General features: G+C 39.5%; 1 protein-coding gene across 1 annotated transcript; it reads right to left on the reverse strand.

Annotated features, from left to right (window-relative positions):
• Positions 1-26,724, reverse strand: rtn4b (reticulon 4b). The gene is given in 11 exon segments (XM_058795887.1): positions 1-604; positions 1,660-1,718; positions 1,941-1,987; positions 2,118-2,187; positions 5,427-5,565; positions 7,846-8,053; positions 10,872-11,951; positions 11,954-12,130; positions 13,172-13,219; positions 25,889-26,141; positions 26,313-26,724. Coding segments are annotated over 11 exon segments (2,427 nt in total). The 5' UTR covers positions 26,616-26,724; the 3' UTR covers positions 1-561.
• Between the last annotated feature and the right edge of the window lie 808 nt (positions 26,725-27,532).

Genomic DNA, 27,532 nt, shown 5'->3' on the forward strand with positions numbered 1-27,532 from the left:
TTGATCTAGAAGCTTTATTGGTTCTCATTAACATCTCAAAATGCATTCACAGAGTTCAGACAACAGGACACGTTTCATTCACAGTTATTGGCATGGCAAACGCTGCTCGCTTTAGCAATCGGTCCAGAGATAAATAGATTTAAATACAATAACCTCTGCTGAGGAAGCTTCATGTAAACGAGTTCATCCAGAGATGATCCTGCAGGGGAGCTCAAATGTCTTAATATCTAGAAAAGTTGCTAAGATAACGGAGCATGACAGAAACTCCAGTCAATCAAGTAAAATCACAGTCATAGGAACTAAAACACCACAAAAAGTCAATACTGGTACTCTTCAACTTCCCTCGTTAAAAAAGAAAGCAGACCTGAAGTGCATTTCATTTTCTGAAGGATCAAAACCACGTTTCTCAGACATTAAACAAGATATTTCATTTATTCTGCAACCAGTGTTTCAGTATCAGAGCAACTTGATGAAGATGCGGTCATGTGAGTGAACAGAAGAGAGGAAAACAGACAGAGATAGAGCTGTAGATGCGGAGTGGAGATCGGAGCCGCTCCAGAATCACTCGGACTTCTTCTTCGCTCCAGGAACCTTGGCCTGAATCCTGAGACACACACAGAGACGTTACTTCACCACTGATAACACATCACTCTTCACTGTAACCTACAAACAAGCGTCTCCCGCTAGCTGCTTTGAATAAACGCCAATTTAATTAAATATTAATGACCAAATCACACTGTGGGACTCAGCGTCGAGAGACTAACCCTCAGCATGTCCTCAAGATGCCTCTTTAACATGAGAATCGGTAGACGAGCTGTATGCTGAGGACTGAGGTAGACCGGGCCCGTGGAGTGTATTTTGAGGTCTGAATTCTAATGGCTGGTTTCCACTGCGCGGTACGGTACAGTACAGTATGATTCGGTACGGGTAACCCTGATCAGGCTTGCGTTTCCACTGCCAACAGTACCCTTACTTGATAGGCGTGGTGTACGCCGGAAAGTAGCGATCGACGATAAAGTGCAACAATAAGCACAACTCTGCCTCGTTTTGTTTTGTTTGAGTATTAAACAACTACATTCTCGCCTGAAAAACTCTTTAAACCTCATTTCATGACACAATAACTAATAGTTTGAAAATCACACAGGTTTTTGGGCAATGACGTTTCACAAGTCCACAAGAACGCATATTGAGAAACCGCTATTGTCTGTGTGAAAATATAAAATTATAAAATACACGGTTATATTTGTGTGTGTTTGCGCACTCTGATGTAAATAAGCCCATCAGGACAGCAGAGCGGAACGAGGAAGAAGTGACGATTCTAGTCAACCAATCAGCGCTCTGCAGTGAGTTTAGCTCCACCCTTTTGGTACCCTTTGCTGTGCTAGGTACCCCAACGGAAGGGTACCAAAAAAGTGGTACGGTTCACTATTTTGGTACCATTCACAACTTCTGACAGTGGAAATGGAAATAATTGTGTACCGTACCGTACTGCTCAGTGCAAACGAGACAAAATTGTAGTTTAGGCCTAATTCTAATTTAACACTTGTCAGTTAATGGTTAATGGTCAGTTATCAAACACCAGATTTCAATCAGGGAAAAACTGTAGAACGAGCGTGTCTAGTCCACTCTAAATAACCCTCATGAATGAGTTTGACTTACTGGCCCATGACATCCTTCACCCGGCTCTTCAGCGTGGCAATGAACTGATCGATCTGAGTCTGCGGGACAGACAGAACATGACCATCATACGCACTGGATCATCAACACACACACACACACACACACACTCTGCCAAACTGACATGAACATTACATGACACTCAAGAGAACGCTGCACGTCTTTTCACTTGGAAAACCATCTAATTCATTCAATGAATTGGCTTTTGCAGTTTCATCAATCACACATGATTTCAGCAGCAAAACAACAGCCATGACCATTACCTGATGTCTCTCATAGACTATTGGGCCGCTGAAAGCTCCAATCAGACCTGCAGCACAAGAGATAATAAAACACCACAGAATGTAATTATGGCTCATCTATGATCAGGAGCTCTGAAGAACGACCCATAATAAAGCATGAATGTACAGAATGAAGTGAAAGCGTCTCAGTGGCCTTACCGAGAATGAGCAGCGTGAGTCCGTTAAACCAGGCACCGACATACGTGAGGACCCACAGAAACACTGCGAACTGGAGAAGAAACAGAACATGTTCACTGTGATCAGGTGTGTCTGACAGATCCTGACAGGAACAAACGTCACTGATTGGCACACAGACCGGACAGACTTCAGTCACACACTCACGAGGAAAGAAGAGGTGCACACGGCATATATTATAACAATAAAGAGTAAATCAATGTTTAGGATTATTATTGGGATTGATTTTACAATACAATACAATATATTTGCAATGAAACTATTATCATTGTTGTTATGAGAATATAGTCACGTGACCACATTATCCTGTATGCATTCTGTTACCGAACGCTTGGGAAATGGTTGAGGTGATTTGATTGACATGGTGCCCAGAGCAGAATGAATTTCAGCGGTAATGGATCTGGTAGAGATGTAGAGCTGGATGTCATCAGCGTAGCAGTGGAAGTGCAGAATATGATGATGACGTGAGACTACCAAAGGAAAGCATGTGAAGGATGAATAGAAGGGGGCCAAGCACCGAACCCTGGGGTACACCTTGAGATAGAGTGGCTGTGGAGGAAGTACAAAGACAAACTGCTGTTTGTTTGTCAGATATGACCTTTGCCAGGACAGGACAGTGCCAGTGATGATGGAGGATTCCAGATGGGAGAGAATAATGGTATGGTTGAGAAGCTGCAGTGAGCTTCAGAAGGATGAGGATGCTGTGGAAACCAGAGTCTGAAGAAAGGGGGAGGTTGATGGTGACTACTATGGATTGTGCACTATGCTGTGAGTGGAAACCTGAATTGAAAGCTATGGCTCTGACAATAATCCAGTCTTTTTGGCAGAAAGAAGAGAGTAGAGATTGCTCAGAAATGGATTTTTAAGAACTGATAGTTGAAGGATGACAAGAGCCAGTTTAAGTGTTTGTGGGACTGAACTAGAACTGAAGGACGCATTAGTGATTTCAGCGAGGAGAAAACTGGAAAAAATCCTTGAAAATATTGAATGACATAGGATCTCATCTCATCTCCTACCATGCAGCTGGACAGAGTGAACAGAGCTGAAATACATGGAGAAGTGGAAAGGGTGATAGATGTTGGGTTGAAGGAGTTGGAGGAGTTATCACTAGGTTTGAGGAGTTTATTTATCGTAGAAAGAGAGCTTCGAGGTCGATGGAGCCAGTCTATGAGGTCAGAGAAACAGGTTGAAGAGAGCGCCCCTGTTTTGTTGAATGATCTGAAGATGCACTGTGAGTCTTTGCCGTTTGCTGGGATTTCATTTCATGAGGTTCAGGTGAATACCAGGGAGCTGAGTGTGTAAGTGAAACCATTTGAGTTTTGGTAGCAGCCAGCTTATCAAGACAAGAGGAGAGCGTATCAATATCACGGTTAACAAAACACAGGGCTCGAAATTAACTTTTTTACTTGGTAGCACTGGTGCTCCTAACTTTAAAACATTAGGAGCACCAGCTAAAATTTAGGAGCACCATAACTACAAATGATATATTAACAGATTTCATCTTTACATTCTTAACTTTAATGCAGATTGGTTAATATATTAGCTGTCAATCACCCAGTCACTGCTTTCCGCTGTCAGGTGACGGGGAGCTATAACCACGGGAAATGCAAAGGGATGAAGAAGAGAGAAAATGAAAAGAAACACTGACAGATTTCTTTTGTAAACCACCGAAGTTAATCTGATATCTGACAATATTTTGCTTGTGTTATTGTGCTCATCTTGTGTTATCGTGCTGGTAGTCTAGCTGATTTTGATATTCTTCATATTCTGTGTGGTGGTCAGTTCAGAGCAATGATAGAAATTAATCTTTTGCAATAAGTTTAAATTGATTTTTACCTTTTATGGTCATTTTCACAATTAAGCCATTTTTTCTAAAAGTGTACATCATCATTTGAGTCAAATTCTTACATTTAATCAGTCAATTAGAATAATAAGACATTTGGGCTGTTATCAAGCAAATGAAACCAGTTTCAACAAAATTCATCTTTGAATTTGAATTATGAATTTCTGAAGTGGCATTTAGATGCACTTACACTGCTTAATGCAGGACATGAATGCATTTAACCTGCAGTTACACATGCATATATAATGTTTTAATACTGTAAACATAAAACGTTGAATACTGATATTTGAAATTATTTTTAAAAAATTAAGATACTTTAAATGTGAAATTACAATCGCCAGCAGGTGGCAGCAAGTCACTGTTAATAAGTGAGCATAGAGCACAGAGCATCTTCACAGCGGAGCCACTCGAAGTCTTTCAACCATTCTCTCTGAAAACTGTACGCCTTCTTTCGGCTGCTGGGTCAACATCCACCACGTCATCGCGATCACCAGCAACATTACTTGTAGCTTTAGGTGGTTTACAAAAGACATCTGTCAGTGTTTCCTTTCATTTTCTCTCTTCTTCAGCTCTTTGCATCTCCTGCAGTAGTTAGCTCCCGGTCACCTGAGTGATTGACAGCTAATATTAACCAATCTAAAATCTGCATTAAATTTAAGAACGTAATGTTGAAGTTATGTAACGTTTGATAGAACGGCAGACAGCACACAGAAGGCACATAACTGTGAACATTTTTAGAGAAATGAAAACAGGTTGCACTACAACAATTATATGCGCTCGCACAAATGCTCCTAAATATATTTCGAGCCTTGAGACAGGAGACGTCTGAGACTTCTGAAATACAGAGAGCAGCAATGACCAGAGAGTTTAAAATCAAACTGTTCAAACAAATGAGCAGCAGTGACGAAGATGGCGGCTGTTTTCAAGTCCATCTTGTACTCAACAGCTCCCCCCGAACACAAGGCTTGTGGGTCTGGTCTGGCTTAGTAAGAAATAATCCAGAGGTTTCAGGGTTCAGTGAAAGTGCTGTCAGTTGAGTGGATGAATACTGAGCTTTGTAGTTGGCTGTATGGCTTGAGGAAGAGGAAGGAGACTGACATGCTGATTATTGTGATGACATAATGAGGAAGTGTGGTTAGGAGGGCCTAGCGTAAGTTCCTTCTTCAGTGAAAAACATAAGATAAATGGTCTAATGTAGTTCAGACTGCGACAATCTTTAAAATATCTTCTTTTGATTCCAGAGAAGAAAAGAAAGTCACAAATGTTTGAAATGACATGAGAGGAAGTAAACGATGACAGATTTATCATTTTTAGGTGAACTATGCCTTTAAATATATCAGTCAATAGAAGTATTTCTCCTCATGACCTACTTAAACTTCTACTAGAGTCATGTTAAATGTTTAGGATATGCACGTTTTCATTCAGCTGACCTTCAGCGAGTCGACCAGGTCCTCCACCAGAAACAGATGCCGCAGCTCCTTCAGCACACCGTTGATCCGGCTCAGAACCACGTCACTGTGCCTCTGCACCACGTCTTTAGACAAAGCTACATCCTGATCCAGGTACCGTCTGTGAAAATGAGTTGAAAAATCATCCGTCATTCAAGAAGAGCAGCAGCTATTGATTTGAATTATGGGGACACTCATAGGCTGATGATACACGGGGCAACAACGGGCAGCCAGGTGAGACACAGAGCCCTCGACCGATGTAAAGTATCCAGACAGAAATTTGTTACCCATTCTCATTGAGGAAAGTGCCCAAGAAACAAGATGCCCAGTGTATCATCGGCCATACTGCAGGGGTCTAGACGTGAGACCTGAACACACTATACACTCTAAATAAGATGGTTCTTTAAAGGTTCCTTACATGCAGTGATGGTTTTATTTAGAACCATGGCTGTCTGAAGAACCCTTTTATGCTGAAATGGTTCTTTGTGTTAGAGTTTAGGGTTCTTTATTCCCGCCCTTTTTTTTCAAATCTGTAAGTGTAAAAGCACCTCATTACTGATTTTCTGGAGTTCAGTGATACGCACTCTCAACAGGTAAATGATTTCATTCTTAAATTTAAATACAAATTTAACTTGTAACTGGTTTCCAAACAAACATGTTCTTATCTTTTTTTTCTTTTTCTTTTTTAGTTCTTGGTCACATATATGTCTGTGCAGCTCTGTTAAACTGTGGAAACTTCTCCATTAAGTAAAAGAGACAATGAATTTATCATTTATATTGTTATAATTTATATTGTTCATTACTTGGGTTTATGTATAAACATACCCAGTCACAAAAAATATTAAAACTATCCCATGACTTTATATCACTTTTTTCTTTTAAGATTGTGAAGGGCTCACATACTGTCCTTCATAAACATAATTGTTTTTACATAAACACACTGTAACTCTAAACTCAATTATGTATTTCAGATGACATCCTACAACCTCATCATCTGCAGAGAAACTTAATCACACCAAAAAGATGGACTTAAAGGCATCGTATTGCTTGGATTGTGATTGTTTCACTGAAACTTGGTCTTCATCTATTTTTGTTCTTATTTTGTTTTACTTTTGTGTATTTATTCATGTTCAATATCAAATGTTATTCATTAATGTATTCAGCTAATAACTGTTGTTAAGAGCACTGACAATTTTGCATGTCAATAAAAACATACTTTTCACATTCACACAACATGCTGCTGTTGTGGTTATTGTTGTTGTTTTAATGTGAAACCCTAACCGAGGCTACACTCTTGAGATGTCTCATTACTGATTTTCTGGAGCTCAGCCATCCAACTAACAGACTGTGAACACACTCTCAACAGGCAAATCATTTCTTTCTTAAAATGTCTATAAATTATAACTTTCAAATGCTAATTGGTTTCCTATGTCTTTTCTCTTTTTAGTTTAAGAGAACATGCAAGTGTGACCAGCTCTATCTCCTCTTCTTCACTAAGTAAGTAACAAAGATATTGAATTTATGGTCCATTTTTATTACTAGGGTTTATGCATAAACATACCCAGCTATCCCTTGACTTTGTATTACTTTTTCCTTTTAACACTGTGAAGTGCTCACATACTACTTTTGGCCTTCAAAACAATTGTTTTCACATAAACAAATGAAATGAGACAAACTGTATATCTAAACTCAGTTGTGCATTTCAGATGCTGTCGCATCCTACAACCTCATCCTCTGCAGAGAAACTGCCACTCAATCACACCACAATACAGATAACGATTAGCTTAAAGGCATCATAGAGGATGGTGAAGATATTTCACTGGAGCTTGGTCTTCAATACACTATTTTATGTTCTATTTTGTTTTACTTCTTTAAGCATTTTTTTATGTCCATTGTCATTCATTAATGTGTTCTGCTAATAACTGTTGTTAGAACACTGTCATTTTTGCTACAATTTCACGTCATTAAAAAAAAATAAAAGTACCTAATTGACACGTTGTTGTTGTTGATTTTATGTAAAACCCTAATAGACACTTCAAGATATAAGACCAGGCAGAGGGTAAAAACAATATTAATAAATAATATATACAAATAATACTAATATTAATGATATTAACATACTAACATTAATGAAAAACTATCATTAAAAAGGTTATTTATAACACCATTAAGGTCCTATATAGCATTTTCAAAGAATGGTTCTATATGGAACCCTATAAAAAAGGTTCTATTTAGCGCCCCAAAAAGCGTTCTGCTATTGTTACAAGCCGAAGAACCCTTTTCTGGTACTGTTTAGAACCATTTTTCTTAAGAGTGTACTATGAGCACATTAATAATGTAGGTCAGACCACACACACACACACACACACACACACACACAGTGTTTCTGCTCTGGACTCACTTGAATGGATGGCCCTCGTCAGACTTCTGGACGGCCTGCAGGACTCCCCTGTATGTCCTGAAGCAGAGGGTGACGGACAGCAGGGCCAGAGCAGAGTAGGACAGGACACTGATGATGCTGCAGCTGAGGAGGGAGAGCAGGAGGAAGAGGCAGCCGCCGAACACCAGCCCGCTGACCCTCACATCCCTCCAGTACAGCAGCTCCAGCACTGAAACACACACACACACACACACGTCAGCCTCACGGACCTCCGTCTGACCACAGGGAACCAGGGACGGGATGGACATAAGCAGAGAATGAGACGAGCGCATGCAGATGATGTCCGTGATGAATGCGTGTTTATGGTCACACAACAGAAACCTCAGTCCACCGTCACACTCACAGTCTTCTGCTAAACACAGACAGAGCACATCTCCTGTCACAAACACACATTTTATATACTGTAAGTGAAGGGGAAATATACCCACAAACTCTGTCATCATTTACAGTCCACCTCGTCACAGTTTATGCTGCAGTCTTATGCTGAAATGCATCACACTGGGTTTTTCACCTCAATCTATACTCCAAGCAAAAACTACATTCAAGATGACTTCGTAAATTTATGAAAAAGTGGTCCAGTGGAGATTATTTGACCACATTAACTTCAGAAGTTAATGTGTGTATATCATACACACACACACACACACACACACACACACACAACAACAACAACAACAACTCATCTGATCTTCGGAGACACTGCAGTTTATCTGTGAAATTCAAGCAAATCATTAAACAAGGACTACTTCTGCCCCACCGCACCCAGAACCTTTGGCCAGATTATCTGTGCGATACTGACTCTCCAGGAGCAAAGGTCAGCTCTGTCACCGCAGCACACTCTGCTAAAGCCCTGCATTCATCAAACTCATGCTGAACGGCCTCATCTCCAACAGCAGCTCGTCTGTTACCGACAGCACAGCGTCAGTCAGACACCACACACACACATCAACAGCGCAGCTAGAAGGATCAGCACTCAAGCGTCACAAGTAAATAACACGCAGTCTACAGCGAGAGCGAGTGTGTGAGAGAGTCCGGCTCTACCCTTGTGTTTCCAGTGCGCCGTGGGCCGCTCGAGCGTCTCGTCCATGCTGCCGTGCCGAGGTGACTGGAGACTGCAGGCGATCAGAGCTCAGAGGAAGACTAGCGCTTATAGCGGCGGGTGGAGCTGGAGGAGGAGGAGGGAGTCTCCTACACGAGATAAACACAGCGCTCGGCTGACTGAACGTGACACACGGCTCCTCTCGCCCACCACACACATAGGGGTGTGCGATATTGACAAAAAATGTTGTCAATAGGCTATTTTCTGGGCTTTTGCTGAATGTGTTATTGTGCTGGTATCTTAAGGACAGCTGATGTCGACAGCTGACTCCTAAAGTTTTTGATATTCTTCATATTCTGTGTGGTGGTCAGTTCACACTGATAGAAATTAATCTTTTCCAATGAGTTTAAATTAATTGTTACATTTTATGGGCATTTTTACCTTTATAAAGCCATTTTTTCTAAAAGTGTGCATTATCTTTTGAGTCAAATTCCTACAGTTAATCAATGAATTAGAATAATAAGACATTTGGGCTGTTACCAAGCAAATGAAATTAGTATCAACAAAATTCATCTTTGCAATGCAGAGGAAACATAGAAACTGCATCTGAAGTGGCGTTTAGATGCATTTACTCACTGTTTAATGCAGGACATGAATGCATTTAACCTGCAGTTACAAATGCATAAATAATGCTCTGTTATATGTACATAAAACATTGAATACTGATATTTAAAATTATTTAAAAAATGAAAAGATACTTTAAATGTGAAATTAAAACCGCCAGTAGGTGGCAGCAAGTCACTGTTTATAAGTGAGTCATTGCTATTGAACCGAATCATTTAAATGGTTGATTCATTCAGGAACGAAACACCGTCATGTTGCTCAGAGACGTAAAACAGTGCTGTGGCTTTATTTGGAATTATTTTTGTGGGCGAAATAGAGCAAAAACATCTAAAACGTAAGTCTCTTGAAATAACTTCTTGTTTACTAAACTGTTGTATAAAATCAATATCACATTTGTAATCATGCTGATTTTTGGAGAAAAAACGGCACTCTTCATGTGATATTGATTAACCATATGCAATGAAATAAATATACATTTTCTGCCCCTATATCTTGAATTTTGTGATCATTCTAAATGTATTTTAATAGACTGAATCATGCAGTGAAAGAAAGCACTCGCACACGCGCTAGTCTAACCTACAACTTTGCTTTCGACTTTGGTTTTTGCGATATACTCGATAGTGTGAAATCGCACATCGTTAAAACAATTACGATATTATCGCAGATGATAATATATATATATATATATATATATATATATATAGCACACCCCTACACCTACACATACACATACTGCACTTACAAATCTGACTCCACACTATAAACGTGTGAACGCAGACACTCCCGCTCAAACTATACTGCATGCCCTCTCCATTCATACTCTTGACAAACCTGCAGGACCGGGCGTAAAGTCCAGTCTGATTGAGATAAACAAATGAGCAGCGTTAGTGCTCTGTAAACACAGTCCCACAGTGATCCAGCTCTTGACGTACAGCACGCGGTGCTTCATCGCGGCCGAGAAACGTGCTGAAAAGAGCCTCGTATGAACCCTCAACGCTAAATACAGTTAATCAATTCACTAATGCTCACATTTATATGTGAGAAAAATAATCCTGATTGCAATATGACAGCAAGTAGTCAATCATAAACCAATCGTATTGTTATATTGGACCACAGTTAGTGAGACACTGAACAAATCAAAGGGAAAGGTGATCATGCAAACAGTCATAATGCAACATCATGCCTTGCCAAAGGTGAGATGCATGAGAGACACATGAACGATGAGGGGAATTAAGGACAAAACACAAATGATGAAGGTACACAGACAGAAAATGATGGGTAAATGAAAAGGTCCGGTGAAGATGGTGTTCCGTGCTGAATTTACCTGCCGCTGCGCTCAGATTACACATGCTGCCTTCAGCTTCCTTCTCCGCGGCTCCAGGTTTATCTGCTGGAGGATGGATTACAGGAGCTGGGGAGATTTCCTGGAAATCAGACACCAGGCCCGCTTTACCTCTTGCAGGAGAAGGTTCGTCTGACGCCTGGGTGAGGAGATGGTAAGAGCTTTGTTTGTCTGCGTCTTCGGTCGTAGGCGTATGATCTGCCGCCTCCTGAGGCTCCAGTTTAGGAGATCGGTCTTCATCCTGCGGCATTTCTGAGGGTTTACTGAAGGCCAGGCTATCCTGCATTTCCAGAAACTCCTCAGCAGCTCCCTGTGGGGGCCGCTCCACAAACTCAAACTCTTCAGACGAGGCCTCCTGCTCCGACACCTCCTCGGCGGTGTCCATTGCCCCCTGGATGGCTCGCCGCTCCTGCTCCAACGGCTCCGGGGAGAAGGAGTCTGCGGACAGACTCTCAGAATCAGACGGTTCTCGAGTGTTTCCACTGGGGAAGCCGAGACACTCAAATCTGTCAGCCGTCTGAACTGCAGTCTGGCTGATCACCTCTTTGTCCTTCAGAAGGCCGTCGCTCTTCGGAGGCATGTCCGTCTCTTTCACAAGATCAAAATCGGTGAAACTTTGCTCGGAGTTGTCCTCCACTTCCGGCTGGGTCTTCTCCCCAGCTTTGGCCTCTGTCTCCTCGGCCATCTCCTTCAGCAGCAAGATCTTGGAGTCAAATCCAAAGGGATTGTTAACAGGGAACGGGGAATTTGGGGAATCGTCCACACTTCTGTGAACCGGGCTGAATTCAGGGCTTCCTTCTGACGAGCCAGAGTCCAGTTTGTCAGGGTTCAGCGGAGACGATTTGAGAATATCTGGAAGAGACGTTGGTCGGTCGTCAGATGCCGTGTTGAGGTTTGAATAAAGGTCGGACGGAGCGTATGAAAGGGAGACCGGTGCGTCAGCATCAGTATCCGGTTTGAGCTCCTCTGACAGCGCATGGCCTTCATCGTATGCGTCCTGCACCAGGTCTGGAGACGGACTCTCAGAAACCTCCACTGATCTCCTGGCAGCAGTGGTCTCCTCGAGGCCGTCGCTCATGGGGAAAATGCCTGGAATGGACTCTTTTTTGTTTCTAACATGAAGTCGTCGTCAGACTGGCTCAGCACATCTGGGTCGAACGCTGCCGAGTTCTTACGTCCCAATGGATCCATAGCAAGACTAGTGCTGGCCCGAGAAGCTACGGGTGGAGAATCGCAGCGGTCTGCGGGATCAGAGCGAGACTGTGGTTAATCCGAGCCTGGGATATGGATGATCCTGTGAGGCTTCACAGTCTTCAAACTAAACTAATTTATGACTACTCAAGATGAGATTCTCATTTCCTTGATCATGTTTCTAGATCATTTGTTCATCGGTAAAAGCATCTGCTTTTCTCTCTAAAATGTATTTATACATATCTGCTCTGAAAGAATGAAATATGATGATGTTAATTGAGGCTTGCTGTAAAGATTAACTGATGCAAAGCATCACAGGCTTCTCTTGCTACAAGGGAAAGTCAGGAGGAAGGCAGAACAATCCACCATCTGAAAGCTTTCATATCAAGACTAACATCAGTCATCTCAGCTTTTCCAGGATCACGACACATTCTGCAGCAAAACTGACTCTGCATTAGGGCTGTCAATAGTACCAGTGTTTCAAAACCAAAAAAGACAGAAAAAGATCACAATAATGCAGTTTTTCCATGCGATCGGCAGTAGACTCAATTTGGTACATGGGTGCCGCAGTTACCAATGGTATTTCAGTGAAGGCTTGGCTTGTGAATGTCAGTAAGGTTATACTGATGCTGCTTTGAAACCTTCCTGATACATGAGCTGCTCCTTAAAGCACAGAAATGTCATAATCTGCCGCCAGATATGATCCGACTGAACACAGAGGAGCTCACAGTCCAAACAACAAGACATCATCATCTTAATGTCACTTTATTTATACAAGCATTTTGAGTAAGTGGAGGTCAAATTGATGGAACATGTTTAATGGCATTTCAGTTTTTATAGTGGTATTACTATGACTGAAAATCAACAAAGTTCACGGGTACTGGTATCATGACAACCCTAGTCCAGATCAGTGAAAATCAAGCATGTCTGTCACTCCTTGTACTGATTAGGTTACTTCAGTTGTTAACTCACAAGAGATTACATTTACATCACTCAGCACTGGTCAAACGTCAGCCTGAAATGCAAACAGTCAAATGGCAACATGACAAAGACGAAAGCATCCCCAGCACAGCAGCAAAGCTGAAACGTACCTGATGGAAACTGAAGGATGGCAGCAGCAGCAGAGGGTTCGGGTTCATCTGAAAAACAGCGACGGAGAGGAATTACACACAACGCTGCCTTGAGCCCTGGTCAGAGATCATTTACACATTTACACTGAATCAGTGTCAGTCTCTCAAAACTCGCTCTGTGAACATTCAAGGAGCAGGAGCTGTTTTTTGTGGTAGACATTAAAAACAATTCATTATGTTAAAAATAGTTAATTAAAATGATGACAACGATACTCTGTGTTATTGTGTTGTTAATTATCTATACAGAATAAAATCAGCAGCCTGCAACTTTACCCAGTGCAGAGTCACGTCATGTCAAAGGTACGGCTGTGCGATATGACGATATATATCGAATGGACGAAATAAAAAGTCTATTGTTTCATAATATGCCCTATCGTTTATTTCGTAGTGTCACAAAATACATTTTTTACGGCAATACTTTTTCATCATTTGGATGACTGCAATCTTACACATGACCATGGGGCATGAAGGGGAGACAGAACCAGGTGCTCCGAACAGGAGAACGACCAGCCAGAACAAAACGAGGAGCTCGTTCCTAAACGAGGGACTGCATCTGTAGCATGGACACGTGTTTTTAAGCACTGCAGTTTTAAAACAACCGATTTTAAGCCGTTGAAACACAAACAACAGAGCTATATGCGTGCGCCATCTATGTTTCCGTGTGAGAAGAGCGCACATTTTTTTGCTGCTTTATTGGCTTTGAACGATTACATAAACACACTTATACGCATCATAATCCCTGGCTTTGCAAGTATCCTCATAAACACAGTGATTTAGGTCTTAAGAGAGAGGACACAGCTGAAAGAGAAAACGCATAAGTAACAGTATATTGGATCCGGACTTCGGTCTTAAAGGGGAAGCTGTCCGATATTCGTCCTGTCTGCCATTCATATTAATCAAACAACAGTGATAGAAAATCTCTCACTGCTCTTGACTAAATCGCTTTTGTAACTTTAATAAGAAGAAATAAAAAAAATTCTAATAATGATAATTTATATATAATCCACACATGTGTTCATTGTATCTATCTATCTAGATAGATAGATAGATAGATAGATAGATAGATATAATTAACACAGTGAAGACTAGGGCTGGGCAAAAAAAAAAATCGATTTTTCGATTAATCATTTTTTTTAATGACATCAATTCGATATCAATTCTCAAAAGCCGCGAATCGATTTTTTCCAGTATTTATTTCAGCACGCATTTAAAACAAGATCTGATTAATGTGATTCTTATCATTAGTCTTCTCCACTTCACTAGTGCGATGTTACAACAGAAAGCCTGTCATTCATTCAGTGCTTATCATGGCGGAGATACTGTTGATGAGAACCTGATGAGAACCAAGAACAAAGCCATACGCGTGATTCGTAATGCTCAGGTGAAATGCTATAGTAATACTATAAATCTGTGGAAGCATTTGATATCACGCAAAAGGCGCCATGATTCCCGCAATAAATGAATGAATGGCGGATGGCGTGACGCACTGTTTTGTTTACTACACACATACTAAAGCGCAGACGACGCTCGCGGTGTTTTCATCTTCTGCCGTCTCACTATATGCTGATATTAACACACTGCTGCTCTGAGAGTCATCTCATTAGCATTTTACAGTTTAATTTGAGAAAACTACCGTCGTATCACTTGATACACAGCAGCTGCAAGTTCCTCACGGCAACCTGTCAAAATAAAAGTTTAGTTTAACGTTAAGAGCAAGACTCAATGCTACTACTAATAATAAATATTAATAAATCTTTATTTTTAAAGGAATAATCCCATTTGTTTTCTTTTTAATTTTAACAGTAAACCTCTGTTGTGCAGCACTTTGTTTGCCAAAAATAAAAGGGTTTAATTTAATTTGATTAGGATAAATTAAATTAATGTTTAATTTAATGTAAAATTAACATTTTATAGGGCCCAATTATTGTTTAAGAAAGGACCCTATACAAAAAAGAATAGGTTTAAAATACAGGTTCTTAATTCTTTTTATTAATTCACTATTTGTAAACTGATGTTTACTGTTCATTTTGTTAGAAATATCAATAGCTTTTGTTTTAAAACTATATTCACTGAATGTAATAAAAAAAAATCGAAATCGAATCGAATTGGGACATCTGAATCGATACCCAGCCCTAGTGAAGACTAATTAATTTACACTATGTATGTGGCGTTTCTTATTTATTGTAGTTTTCTGTCCTATTGCTTGCAATTAGTTTTTTATCCTTATTTCATCACTATTTATTTATCTTCAGTGAGCTTGAGGTTGTTGTTGTTGTTGTTTTTTGTCTCTTTTTAGGCTTTTTTGTTTAACTAATGTTTGATATTGACATTGGTGACGAGGATTATTGCTATGGTATCAAAGATTTTAATATCACAAAAACCTTTAAAAAAAATGTAAAAAAACGATATCGTGATATAAGATTTTGGTCATATCGCCCACCCCTAATCAAAGGTTATTCAACCACACCTGAATAACAAACACTGACAGTCCTTCTGAAGCTTTAATTAGTACAGAATGACATCTTAATCCATATGAATGGAGCAGAGAATATCACAAACAGCTTCAGTGTTCTTCAGGTGAATGTACTGTAAGTCATATGGGTTTGGAATGACAGCATCTTTACAGCAAGCTAGTTTTATTTCACAAACTTCATCAAGCATCAAACCAACAGAAAAAAACAAGCACTATTGATTTAAAAAAAAAGAAAAAGAAAAGAAAACTAGGCTAAATCACATAGAATTCTGTAATCACTTGTGATTAATTGCATCTACCATTAAAATTTGTAATTAATAAATATGTGACCCTGGACCACAAAACCAGTCGTATGGATCAATTTTTCAAAATTGAGATGTATACATCGTCTGAAAGCTGAATAAATAATCTCTCCATTGATGTACGGTTTGTTGGACAATATTTGTCTGAGATACAACTATTTGAAAATCTGGAATCTGAGGGTGCAAAAAAATCTAAATATTGAGAAAATCACCTTTAAAGTTGTTCAAATGAAGTTCTTAGCAATGCATATTACTAATCAAAAATGAAGTTTTGATATATTTACGGTAGGAAACTTACAAAATATCTTCATGGAACATGATCTTTACTTAATACTTAATATCCTAATGATTTTTGGCATTAAAAAAGAAAAATCAATCATTTTGACCCATACAATGTATTGTTGGCTATTGCTACAAATATACCCCAGCGACTTAAGACTGGTTTTGTGCTGCAGGGTCACATATAATTTTCACAACGAATCTTCAATTTAATGAATAAACGTATTATTTTAGGCAGTAAAGTATGAGAGGCTGTGCTATATTGTGAATACATTCATGGCTGAAGGGCATAGCTAGCCGACACAAATAAATATTCAAAGCCCAAATATATGTTTTAATATATTACTTGTCTGAAGTAAATCATTAAACGGCATTCTTCCGCTAGATAACAGCCCCTGACAGTGACCGTGAACAGCAGGAGTATGTTCATCTGTAACACACCTCGTATGATCACACTTCATGATTATAATAGTATATGAGATTTTCTCTCTCTCACACACACCTGCTAATCTCTCAGCTGAGAAAACATTCATTTCCATCTCCTAGTTTAAAACAGACCAAGAGGAAGAGTGTGGTCTCAAAATTAAATGTGAATTATGCAAAATAATGCCACTCACTCAATCTTTATTACATAAATAATAAACCTTGAATTAATTTAGCTGCCATACATAATAGGTGGAACAGTTTTGATGGTATATGTATTATGTTGCATGTTTAGTGTGTTGTGACAGAGCTGTCGCCCTTCGCCCCTGACAGACAGTAAAAATGAAGATGAGAAATAATCTTTGAACTTTAGACTAAAAATTTTTCTAACTTAATAAGCTAACTTCCACAAACATAATATAAAGATCTAAAAATACATTTCATGGCCCTTCAACATTTTATTCAGCCATAATATAATGTTCATACAGTATTTAAACATTTTTATTGACTGTGTAAAACATAAAAGAAAAAATCAAATAAATAAATTAGGCATTTTACATTTAAAAAAAAAAAAAAAAAAGATTAATCAAAGAAATAAATCAACAGATTCATCGATTATCAAAGTAATTGCTAGATGCACTTGGAATATGGACATCCTGGACAAACAAACAAATAAAAGTATGACACATGAGCTATGTAGTGCTGATAATACTCAGAAACCTCTAACTAGCTGGTAATCCTCTCTAACCAAGTCAGAGAGTAAAGCGATGACCGTCACAGACACGGTGGATGAAGGTGATCACGTCAGACAACACACTGCCCTTAATCACTGCATTACGTGCACAGGCCTCGAAAAACACCAGATTAATGTGTTATATTAATACGTTATAGCTTAGTGTATGTGCATATTTCTTTTCTTATAGAAGCTGTCGATATGCTTTGTTAATTTCTTGTGATTTAGCTCCGGTTTTGTAACTGAAGATCAGGAGAAATGTGAATTACGCATTGGATTTTAACTAATCGTTAAGTTAGAATGTCAGAATGAAGTTATTTATGTAGCTGAAAGTATGTGTTTCTAGCCAATTGCAATTTAAAGCTTAATATACATAATATTTTTCTTAGAATCTGTCAATGTTTTATACAATTTTGTGTCTAGGTTGTGTGTCCATGTCTGTAACTTAAGATCTTTAGAAATATAATTATTTGTTCTATTTTAACTAATTGTTAAGTAATAATATTATGTTTAAGTCATTATTTGTTAATGTAAAGATGAATTTAACCAATAAAATGTATTCAAAACCAAGTATGTCCTAATATGAAGGAAAATACCACAAGGTTATTTGCAACCCTTTTAAATGGGTATTTTTTATCAGAGGTAGGCCTATAAGGATCTTGAATCCTATGCTTTCAGGAGTAAATGCTCAAATATATGTGTCACGGTGCACACAACGGGGAGGAACGAGGAGATGAGGATAACTCAAAATAACAGTCTTTAATGAAGATCCAACAAAGGCAAGGCAGGGCAGACGCACAGGAACACCGGGAGTAACGAGCAGACCAGACCACAAGGAACTCAACGGGCAGGACACACAGCTGAACGAAATCATACACAATCACTCTTAACGAGGACAGGAACAGGAAAAACCGTATAAGGACACAAGAGGGCGGGAAACACACGACAGAGGACTGACTACATGTGTGCAGAGTGACAGGAATCAGAATGTGTTTTTTTATGATGTTCATTAGGTTGCGTGAAATCATCTAAGACTGCATTTTTTTATTGAAATTCTTATGCTGTTCGTTATATTTAACTATTTTTATGATCTTCAGAAAAAAAAATAAAAATAAAATAAAAAATCACATTACTTTGAATTTATATATTTTTGTCCCACTACCCCACATTAGGGGTGGACGATATGACCAAAATCTTATATCACGATATGACTAATTTTATATCACGGTAACGATATATATCACGATATAGTAATTATTTTTCTTTTAAAAAGGTTTTTATGGTATTAAAATAGTTGATACCATAGAATTTTCATAATCCTTGTCACCAATGTCAATATCAAACTAATACAAGCCTAAAAATAGACAAAAAAAAAAAAAACTCAAGCTCACTGAAAATAAATAAACAGTCAGTGATGAAATAAGGATAAGAAACTAATAGCAAGCAATAGGACAAAAAACTACAATAAATAAGAAAGGTTCTAAGTTGTAAGGTTGTAAGATTCTATACATATATATAAATATATCATTATTTTTTTATTATTATTTCTTCTTATTAAAGTTACAAAAGTGATTTAGTCGAGAGCAGTGAGAGATTTTCTAGCAGTGTGCTATGATTAATATGAATGGCAGACAGAACGAATATTGGACAGCTTCCCCTTTAAGACCGAAGTCCGGATCCGATACTGTTACATATGCGTTTCCTCTTTCAGCTGTTTCCTCTCTCTTAAGACCTAAATCACTGTGTTTATGAGGATACTTGCCAAGACGGGGATTCTGACGCATATAAGTGTGTTTATGTAATCGTTCAAAGCCAATAAAGCAGCAAAAAAAACAAAACAAAAAAGCGGTCCTCTCACACAGAAACCGAGACGGCGCACGCATATAGCTCTGTTGTTTGTGTTTCAAAGGCTTAAAATCGGTTGTGTTAAAACGCGTGTCCATGCTACAGATGCAGTCCCTCGTTTAGGAACGAGCTCCTCGTTTTGTTCTGGTTCTGTCTCCGCTTCACGTCCCGTGGTGGTGTGTAAAGATCTCAGTCATCCAAATGATTAAAAAGTATTACTGTAAACAATGTATGTTGCGACACCACAAAATAAACAATAGAACATAATAAGAAACGATAGACCTTTTATTTTGTCCATCCGATATATATCGTCATATCGCACAGCTCTACCCCACATGATTTATAGTTAGGCCTAACTGTTCCGGGTGCCTTTGGTGTTAGTCGAGTGTCCGTGTTTGTGATTAACCAAACCGTATGTGAACACGCTGAGCGTTCATAATATTTTTATTAGTCTGACTGAAGATGTATGTTTCATGTAAATTTATTGTGTCTATATAGCTCTGTTTCTGTAACTGAAGAACTGAAAATAAATAAAAGGCTTTGTTGTAAAAAGTTTGTTGCATCAACCGTAAGTGAATGCGCCTACAATATTTACAGAATACAGTATTTACAGAAGCTGTCAATAGGTTTTCTACGAATTTCTTATGCAGGCCATATACTCCATTGTAACTTAAGATCCTGTGCAAGGTGAATTGTTTGTTGTGAGTTTGATAAAACCTTTAAGTTCTAATCTGCTCATGGGAAGCTGAAAAAAATATCTTTTGACACATGTCCGTCAGCTTGCCGTGAAGCACCCGCCGGCGGAGAGAGAGAGACTCCTTTCATTAGCCTTTATGAACTGATTAATGGCTCATGAATGAGTGGGTTCCTGTGAGAGATCACAGCAGTGAACGCATCTCAAGTTTACTCGCAGACCATCACCGTTATATCACCGCAGTTCTCTCTGCGAGTACACTAGTCTAAAGACTGAACACTGCACCACAAACAATCCCATCGATCAACTACATTTACCACAGTTCACTGCAGACTGGAACCATGCTATTCTGGCAGAAATGTGGTATATTTATGTTATTTTATTCATATATAAATCTATTAAATGTGCCACAGGAGTAAGGGAATACAATCACCTTAAACTGAAGTTATAGTAATAACTAAAGTTAACGGCACTTTTTTGCATTTACATTTATCATAAATGTGTTTAAGCTGCAGTTTTTCATAACAAATGCCAGTGTTATAGAAATCATAGAGTTAGAAGCCCTATTTGTTTACCCTGGTAGTGAGCCGTGCATGATTTATCCGTGGTTACCACTAATAACCACCACATTATGAGCAGAGACAGAGTTTAATGAGAGCAAATATAATCAAGGCCTGTAGAGTCTGAACTCACCAGCAGAATATATATACAACTAACTTTGTCCTTACAATTCTTGTTACTGTTGTTAATATGAGTAAATTTACATCCAACTCAAAACCTGTGTTTTACTGTGTGTTTCCACGAGGCTCAATGTCATTTATTAGTGAGATGTCATATACTGCGATGTTATGAGATTGCTCCGGTGCTCGTGAATCAGGGGCTGCTTCCATAGTAAGGAAATACACAGCTACGTGTCAGTCTCCGAGTACTAGCAGACTGTTAGGTTAGGGCCGGTCGCTGCAGTGTTACTGATAGTTTGGAGTGGACTATCAGAATAAAGAGTGACTCTCGTATCTGGAGCTCATAAGGCCGAGTGTCACTCAACACTCACTCAAGATTGCTCCATCCTGATGGAAACGAGCATGAAGATGTCTCAGTCTGTGACAGTCTTAGACGACTGCTGTCCTAAATCACACACAGATGACAGCAGGAGGAACGCCTCTCCAGATCAATACAGCACACTTCACACTCAAACAGGAAGTGCATGCTGAATCAGGCAGAGACTTCCTGCACAGAGGACTAAACAGGTTTGAGATCAACTCTAATTGAGTTTGTCATCCATCCTGAGCTCCATGATATCTCACATTACGACTCTTCTTCTTCTGTGTGTGTGTGGCACCTGAGGTTATTTTCACTGCTGGAGCAGAAGTGTCAGTGTCAGTAGTGTGAGGTGGTGTATAAATCACAGGCGGTCATGTGATGGTCACTGGACTGCATGATGACGTAATCACAGCTGTCACATCAGCTACAGCAGTAACACCACGCGCACGGTTCATTTCCATCATGCAACACACTAATATTTAACCAAGCAAGTCATTTAAGGAGGAATTCTTATTTGCAACAACAGCGTGACTCAGTAATGCAGAAACAGATGTGGAGAGAGTTTAGCTGACTGTGTAATATCGTACTCTCTTCAGATGTAGGTTGTGCATGAGCTGTGCGTCTGACCTCGGCTGTAACGGTGTGGTTCTGATGTGTCAGTCAGGAGTATTACTCTCAGTGCATCAACTTCATTTTGGGTTGCAAACTCTTCATTGGGCGTCTATAAATTATTTGAGGCTATAAGTACTGTTATAATGTTCAGTTTCTTGCACAGGCTGATCGTTTCGCTTCATAAGATCTCTATATAGGTAATAGTGCTGTCAAACGTTTAATCGCAATTAATCGCATCCAAAATAAAAGTTTTTGTTTACATAGTATATGTGTGCACTGTGTATATTTATTGTGTATATATAAATACACACACACATGCATATTTAAGAAAAATACATTACATTTATATATTAAATATATTTGTATATAATATAAATTATACGAATATAAATATATACATGTAAGTACATGTAAATATTTTCAAAGTACAACCCGAATTCTGGAAATGCTGGGACATTTTTTTTTTTATTTGAATAAAGTGAAAACTAAAAGACTTTCAAATCACATGAGCTAATATTTTATTCACAACAGAACATAGATAACAAATGTTTAAACTGAGAAATGTTACACTTTTTATCCACTAAATGAGCTCATTTCAAATTTGATGCCTGCTACAGGTCTAAAAAAAGTTGGCACGGGGGCAACAAAGAGCTGAAAAGGCAAGAAATTTTGAAAAGATTCAGCTGGGAGAACATCTAGCAACTAATTAAGTTAATTGACATCAGGTCTGTAACATGATTAGCTATAAAAGAGATGTCTTAGAGAGGCTCTCAGAAGTAAAGATGGGCAGAGGCTCTCCAATCTGTGAAAGAGTGCGTGAAAAGATTGTGGAATACTTTAAAAGCAACGTTCCTCAACGTCAAATTGCAAAGGCTTTGCAAATCTCATCATCTACAGTGCATAACATCATCAAAAGATTCAGAGAAACTGGAGAAATCTCTGTGCGTAAGGGACAAGGCCGAAGACCTTTGTTGGATGCCCGTGGTCTTGGGCCCTCAGACGACACTGCATCACTCATCAGCATGATTCTGTCATTGATATTACTAAATGGGCCCAGGAATACTTCCAGAAACCACTGTCGGTAAACACAATCCACCATGCCATCTGCAGATGCCAACTAAAGCTCTATCATGCAGAAAGGAAGCCATATGTGAACATGATCCAGAAGCGCCGTTGTGTCCTGTGGGCCAAGGCTCATTTAAAATGGACTGCTTCAAAGTGGAAAAGTGTTCTATGGTCAGACGAGTCCAAATTTGACATTCTTGTTGGAAATCACAGACGCCGTGTCCTCCGGGCTAAAGAGGAGAGAGACCTTCCAGCGTGTTATCAGTGTTCAGTTCAAAAGCCAGCGTCTCTGATGGTATGGGGGTGCATAAGTGCATACGGATGGGCAGCTTTCCACGATCACAAACTCTTCAGCAGCTGGAAACCTATATCAGGCAAGAATGGGACCAAATTCCAACACCAAAACTCCAGAAACTCATAACCTCGATGCCCAGACGTCTTCAAACTGTTTTGAAAAGAAGAGGAGATGCTACACCATGGTAAACATGCCCCCGTCCCGACTATTCTGAGACCTGTAGCAGCCATCAACTTTGAAATGAGCTCATTTTGTGCATAAGATTGTACAATTTCTCAGTTTAAACTGTCATGTGTGTGTGTGTATTTATATATACATAATAAATATACACAGTACACACAGATATACTATGTAAATAAAAACTTTTATGGGATGTGATTTGGATGCAATTAATCAGTGCGATTAAGCACTAATAGGTAACATTTCCAGCAGAGTATTATTAATGGATGAACACAAGTCTGAGGTGCTGTGGGAGCAGTTCGATCATAAGATTCAGGAGAACTGGCCTACGACCAACAACACCTACAGGAACTATGGGAAAACATGAGAAGAAACTCTTCATAAGCCGTCTGATAGAAGACAGCAGCCGTCATTGACTCTCTGATCAACAGAGAGAGATCAAATAATACAGCATTTACATCATTATGCAGGTCTTTATTTATGATCATATTAATTCTCAGTTAAAACAATATAGCAATGCCTATTGAATGATGATGTATAAACAGAGCTGGGTAGAGTGCTTACAAACTGTAGTCCGTTACTGATTCCAAAATACATGACAAAAATTGTAGTTAGTAACGTAATCCATTACATTACATATTTTAAGAAATATAATAAGACTACTTTTACATTACTTTTGACCTATCTTCTTTTTCACATTGGTTTAAATAGAATAATTTATACCATATCGATACAAAAATACGAAGAGTAAGAAAATATATTTAATTTGTTGTTATTGTGCATTAAACATTACATTACGTCAAGGTTTCTCAAACTGGGTTTGTGAAGAAACTGCAGGGGTTTTATGAGTTTAATAAAAAGCTAATAATTAATTAAATCATAAAAATGTTAAATTAAAACAAATAATTTTAAAATGAATCAAAACAAAACAAAACACTTATTGAAAAAAACGAAATATTTCATTTGTTTACCTCAGGAGCGTAGCCAGAAAAGAGACTCTGGGTGCGCATCAGAAAAACTGGGTGTGCCACATTTACTGTCAGATTAATGTGCAAAAACAACAACAACAACACCAAGACTGTGTATTACTAACGTTACGGAACAGAGCAGACTGGGCTGATATAGCCTGTAAAAATATATAACATCTCTAATTACGTAGTCAGAATGAAAAGGTGCATTTCTTTATTAAAGTTCATGCGGAGATGCAGCGTCGCATTCGGCAACTTTATCTTTTCAGCCGGCACTGTCTGAGAAATCACTAGTTTATTAAAATAATTAAAATGTTTTCTTTTCCCTTTCCCCAACATATTCATAATCATTAGCCTACTTTTGCCATTGCAAGTTTTATACGTGTGCTTGAGCGCGGAATAGGCTATACGCCTATATATTAAAGGACGGTTAGTAGCCTGGGTTATTATATTAATCAATTTACGTGTGACTAGTGAAGTCTTTAGTCGGGGACAGGCCTACGCAAGGAACCGATCCATTTTTAAAATAAAATGCTGACAATTAGAAAAGTGCGCCTGCTAATCACGTCATGTTATATGGCAATGCACGAGTTATGAAGGCGTAATAAGCGTAATAATAATATGCATCAAATGTTTTTATTTTATTTCATTTCTTATGGGTGCTATGGCCGTGCTTTGGTCTTTCTTAGGGGTGCTGAAGCCTCTGCTCGCCCCTCCTCAGCGCCGCCCATGTTTATTACGATTAAAAAAAATCATAATTCTGCATCTGTTTCTGCTACGCCCCTGGTTTACCTGCATGTCATGTGACCATTTACCAGAGAACCATGAACATGCAAATGTGATCCTTCATTATTAAAATAATTAAATGATTTTTGTAAATGCAGTGCTCTAATGACTGATCTCTGCGTGAATGTCCCAAAAATTTTAAAAGGAAAATGTTAAAGATGAAAAAGAGGAATTAGGGAGAATCAATAAATTATGAATAAATTATTGCTTTAGTGTGAATAATATGTAATTGTGTAATCAATAAAAAATGACTGTAGTTAGAGTACTTTAAAATGTAATTTAATCTAAATACAAGTACTGACTACGAATTAAGAATCTAATTACGTAATCTAGATTACATGTAATCAGTTACTACCCAGCTCTGTATAACAATCTTCATAATGTAAACATATCCATCTAATGCTCTCATACTGCAGTCCCACCCTTATATAAAGTCGCATATAAATAAACATAAAAAGCCTCATATAATAGATAGACGTTTATAGAAATACACGTAAAGTCTCAAATAAACAACTCATACCAATATATATTGCGCAGAAATATGATCTCTGCATAAATCCTCATTTATCGCGCTGCGTGTCTTTGTCTCACGAGGCGGCTGGGCCGCACCGCCCGCATCCACCACAATAATGCCGTCTAATACTCACATAATAAAGCCGTCTAATACTCACATAATAATGCCGTCTAATACTCACATAATAAAGCCGTCTAATACTCACATAATAATGCCGTCTAATACTCACATAATAATGCCGTCTAATACTCACATAATAAAGCCGTCTAATATTCACGCGTTAAAGCCGTCTAATATTCACGCGTTAAAGCCGTCTAATATTCACGCGTTAAAGCCGTCTAATACTCACACACAGCCGTGTCAGTAGCGCAGCAGCGAGCGCAGATCAGCGCGACACAGTCATCAGAGATGCGCGTCTGTATCTGATCCGGAAAAGCCGCATCACGGCGCAGACAGCGCGATACTCACGGGACGGTGAGGGCTCTCGGTGCTCCGACGCGGCGTGTGTGCTGCTGCTGTCCGGCTCTGAGCGAGATCCTCGGGGAGCCTCCTCCCGCTGCTCCTCCTCCCGCGCCGCAGTCACGCTCTCCTCCCTCGGCTCCGGCTCCGGCTCCGGAGCTCCAGCGGGCTCTTCACTAGCGGCTGGAGAAAAGCTTGCTTCTGCTGGCTCTGGAGGACTAGTTTCCTCAGTTATCTGCCAAGTGCTGCTTATTTCTGCTATCTGGGTAACGTTAACGTTAGTCAAGCTTTCTTCACTTATCTGTGGAGCACTAGCGACTTCAGATCTTTGTGGAGTAATAGTTTCTTCAGTTATCTGTGCAGTACTAGTTATCTCAGTTATCTGTGCAGTACTAGTTATCTCAGTAATTTGTGAAGCACTAACGTTAGTTACCTCAGTTGGAGTGCTAGTTTCTTCAGTCATCTGTGAAGCATCAGTTTCTTCAGTGTTCTGTGGAGCACTAATGTTAGTTATCTCAGTCATCAGTGGAGCACTGGTTGCCTCAGGTTTGTGTGGAGCACTAGTTATCTGTGCAGTAGTGAGGCTAGTAAGGTTAGTGTTCTCCGGTGAATCCTCCTCCGCGCTGCGCAGCGTCTCGTCTGCCGGTGTCTGAGCGAATACAGCGGCTTCATTCATGATGATATCGCGCGGAGCTCCATCGGATGCAGCGGAGGAAACGTTATCTGCTTCTTCCATCTGGAATCTGCTTTTGATGCTCCAGACTCGAGTGTAGCGGCTGAGAGCAGACCGTTTTCCGCAGAAGAGCCTCGACGCAGCTGAAGTTCACAGACTCCGCCAAAGTGACTAAGCGGAATACTGACTAGAATTCTGTGACCAATCAGTAAACAGCACGGTTGAGTGATGTAACGAGTGGCCAATCGAGAAGCGGAAGCGCTAAGCCCCGCCCATCATCGGTTCGTCCGCGCCTCTTTTCTCGTGCTCGCTCTTTGTGATGTGCTTTATGTTAGAGTTTAACCTCATCATAGAAAATGCACCACAGTAAACACACACACACACACACACACATCCACACACACACACACACACACCCACACACACACACACACACATCCACACACACACACACACACACACACACACACACACACACACACACACATCCACACACACACCCACACCCACACACACATCCACCACACACACACACACACACACACATCACACACACACACACGTCCACCCCCACACACACACATCCACCACACACACACACACACACACACATCCACCCACACACACACGTCCACCCCCACACACACATCCACCCACACACACACACACACACACACACTAAGACGATGTTTTCTGTACGCACTGAAACGCGCTCATATAATCTGAGCAGCACTGGCAGATGTGAATATCAGATCCTCCTGATGGTTATTTTTTCTCTCTATTGTATTATTTGTCTGATATTAAATAAAAGAAAGAAAGAAAGAAAGAGAAGTTCTGTGAAGCTGTGTATGTGTTTGGTGTAGTGTGTTGTGCTGTGTAGACAGAACTGTATATACATGTAAGTATATCCCACATGTGCTATACATATATCTCACAGGTCATGTTTCAGATGCGTGCGCATGCCATCCGTGTGTGTGCAG

The sequence above is a fragment of the Onychostoma macrolepis genome, chromosome 13 (genome assembly GCF_012432095.1).
Source record: "Onychostoma macrolepis isolate SWU-2019 chromosome 13, ASM1243209v1, whole genome shotgun sequence".
NCBI classification, from domain to species: domain Eukaryota; kingdom Metazoa; phylum Chordata; class Actinopteri; order Cypriniformes; family Cyprinidae; genus Onychostoma; species Onychostoma macrolepis.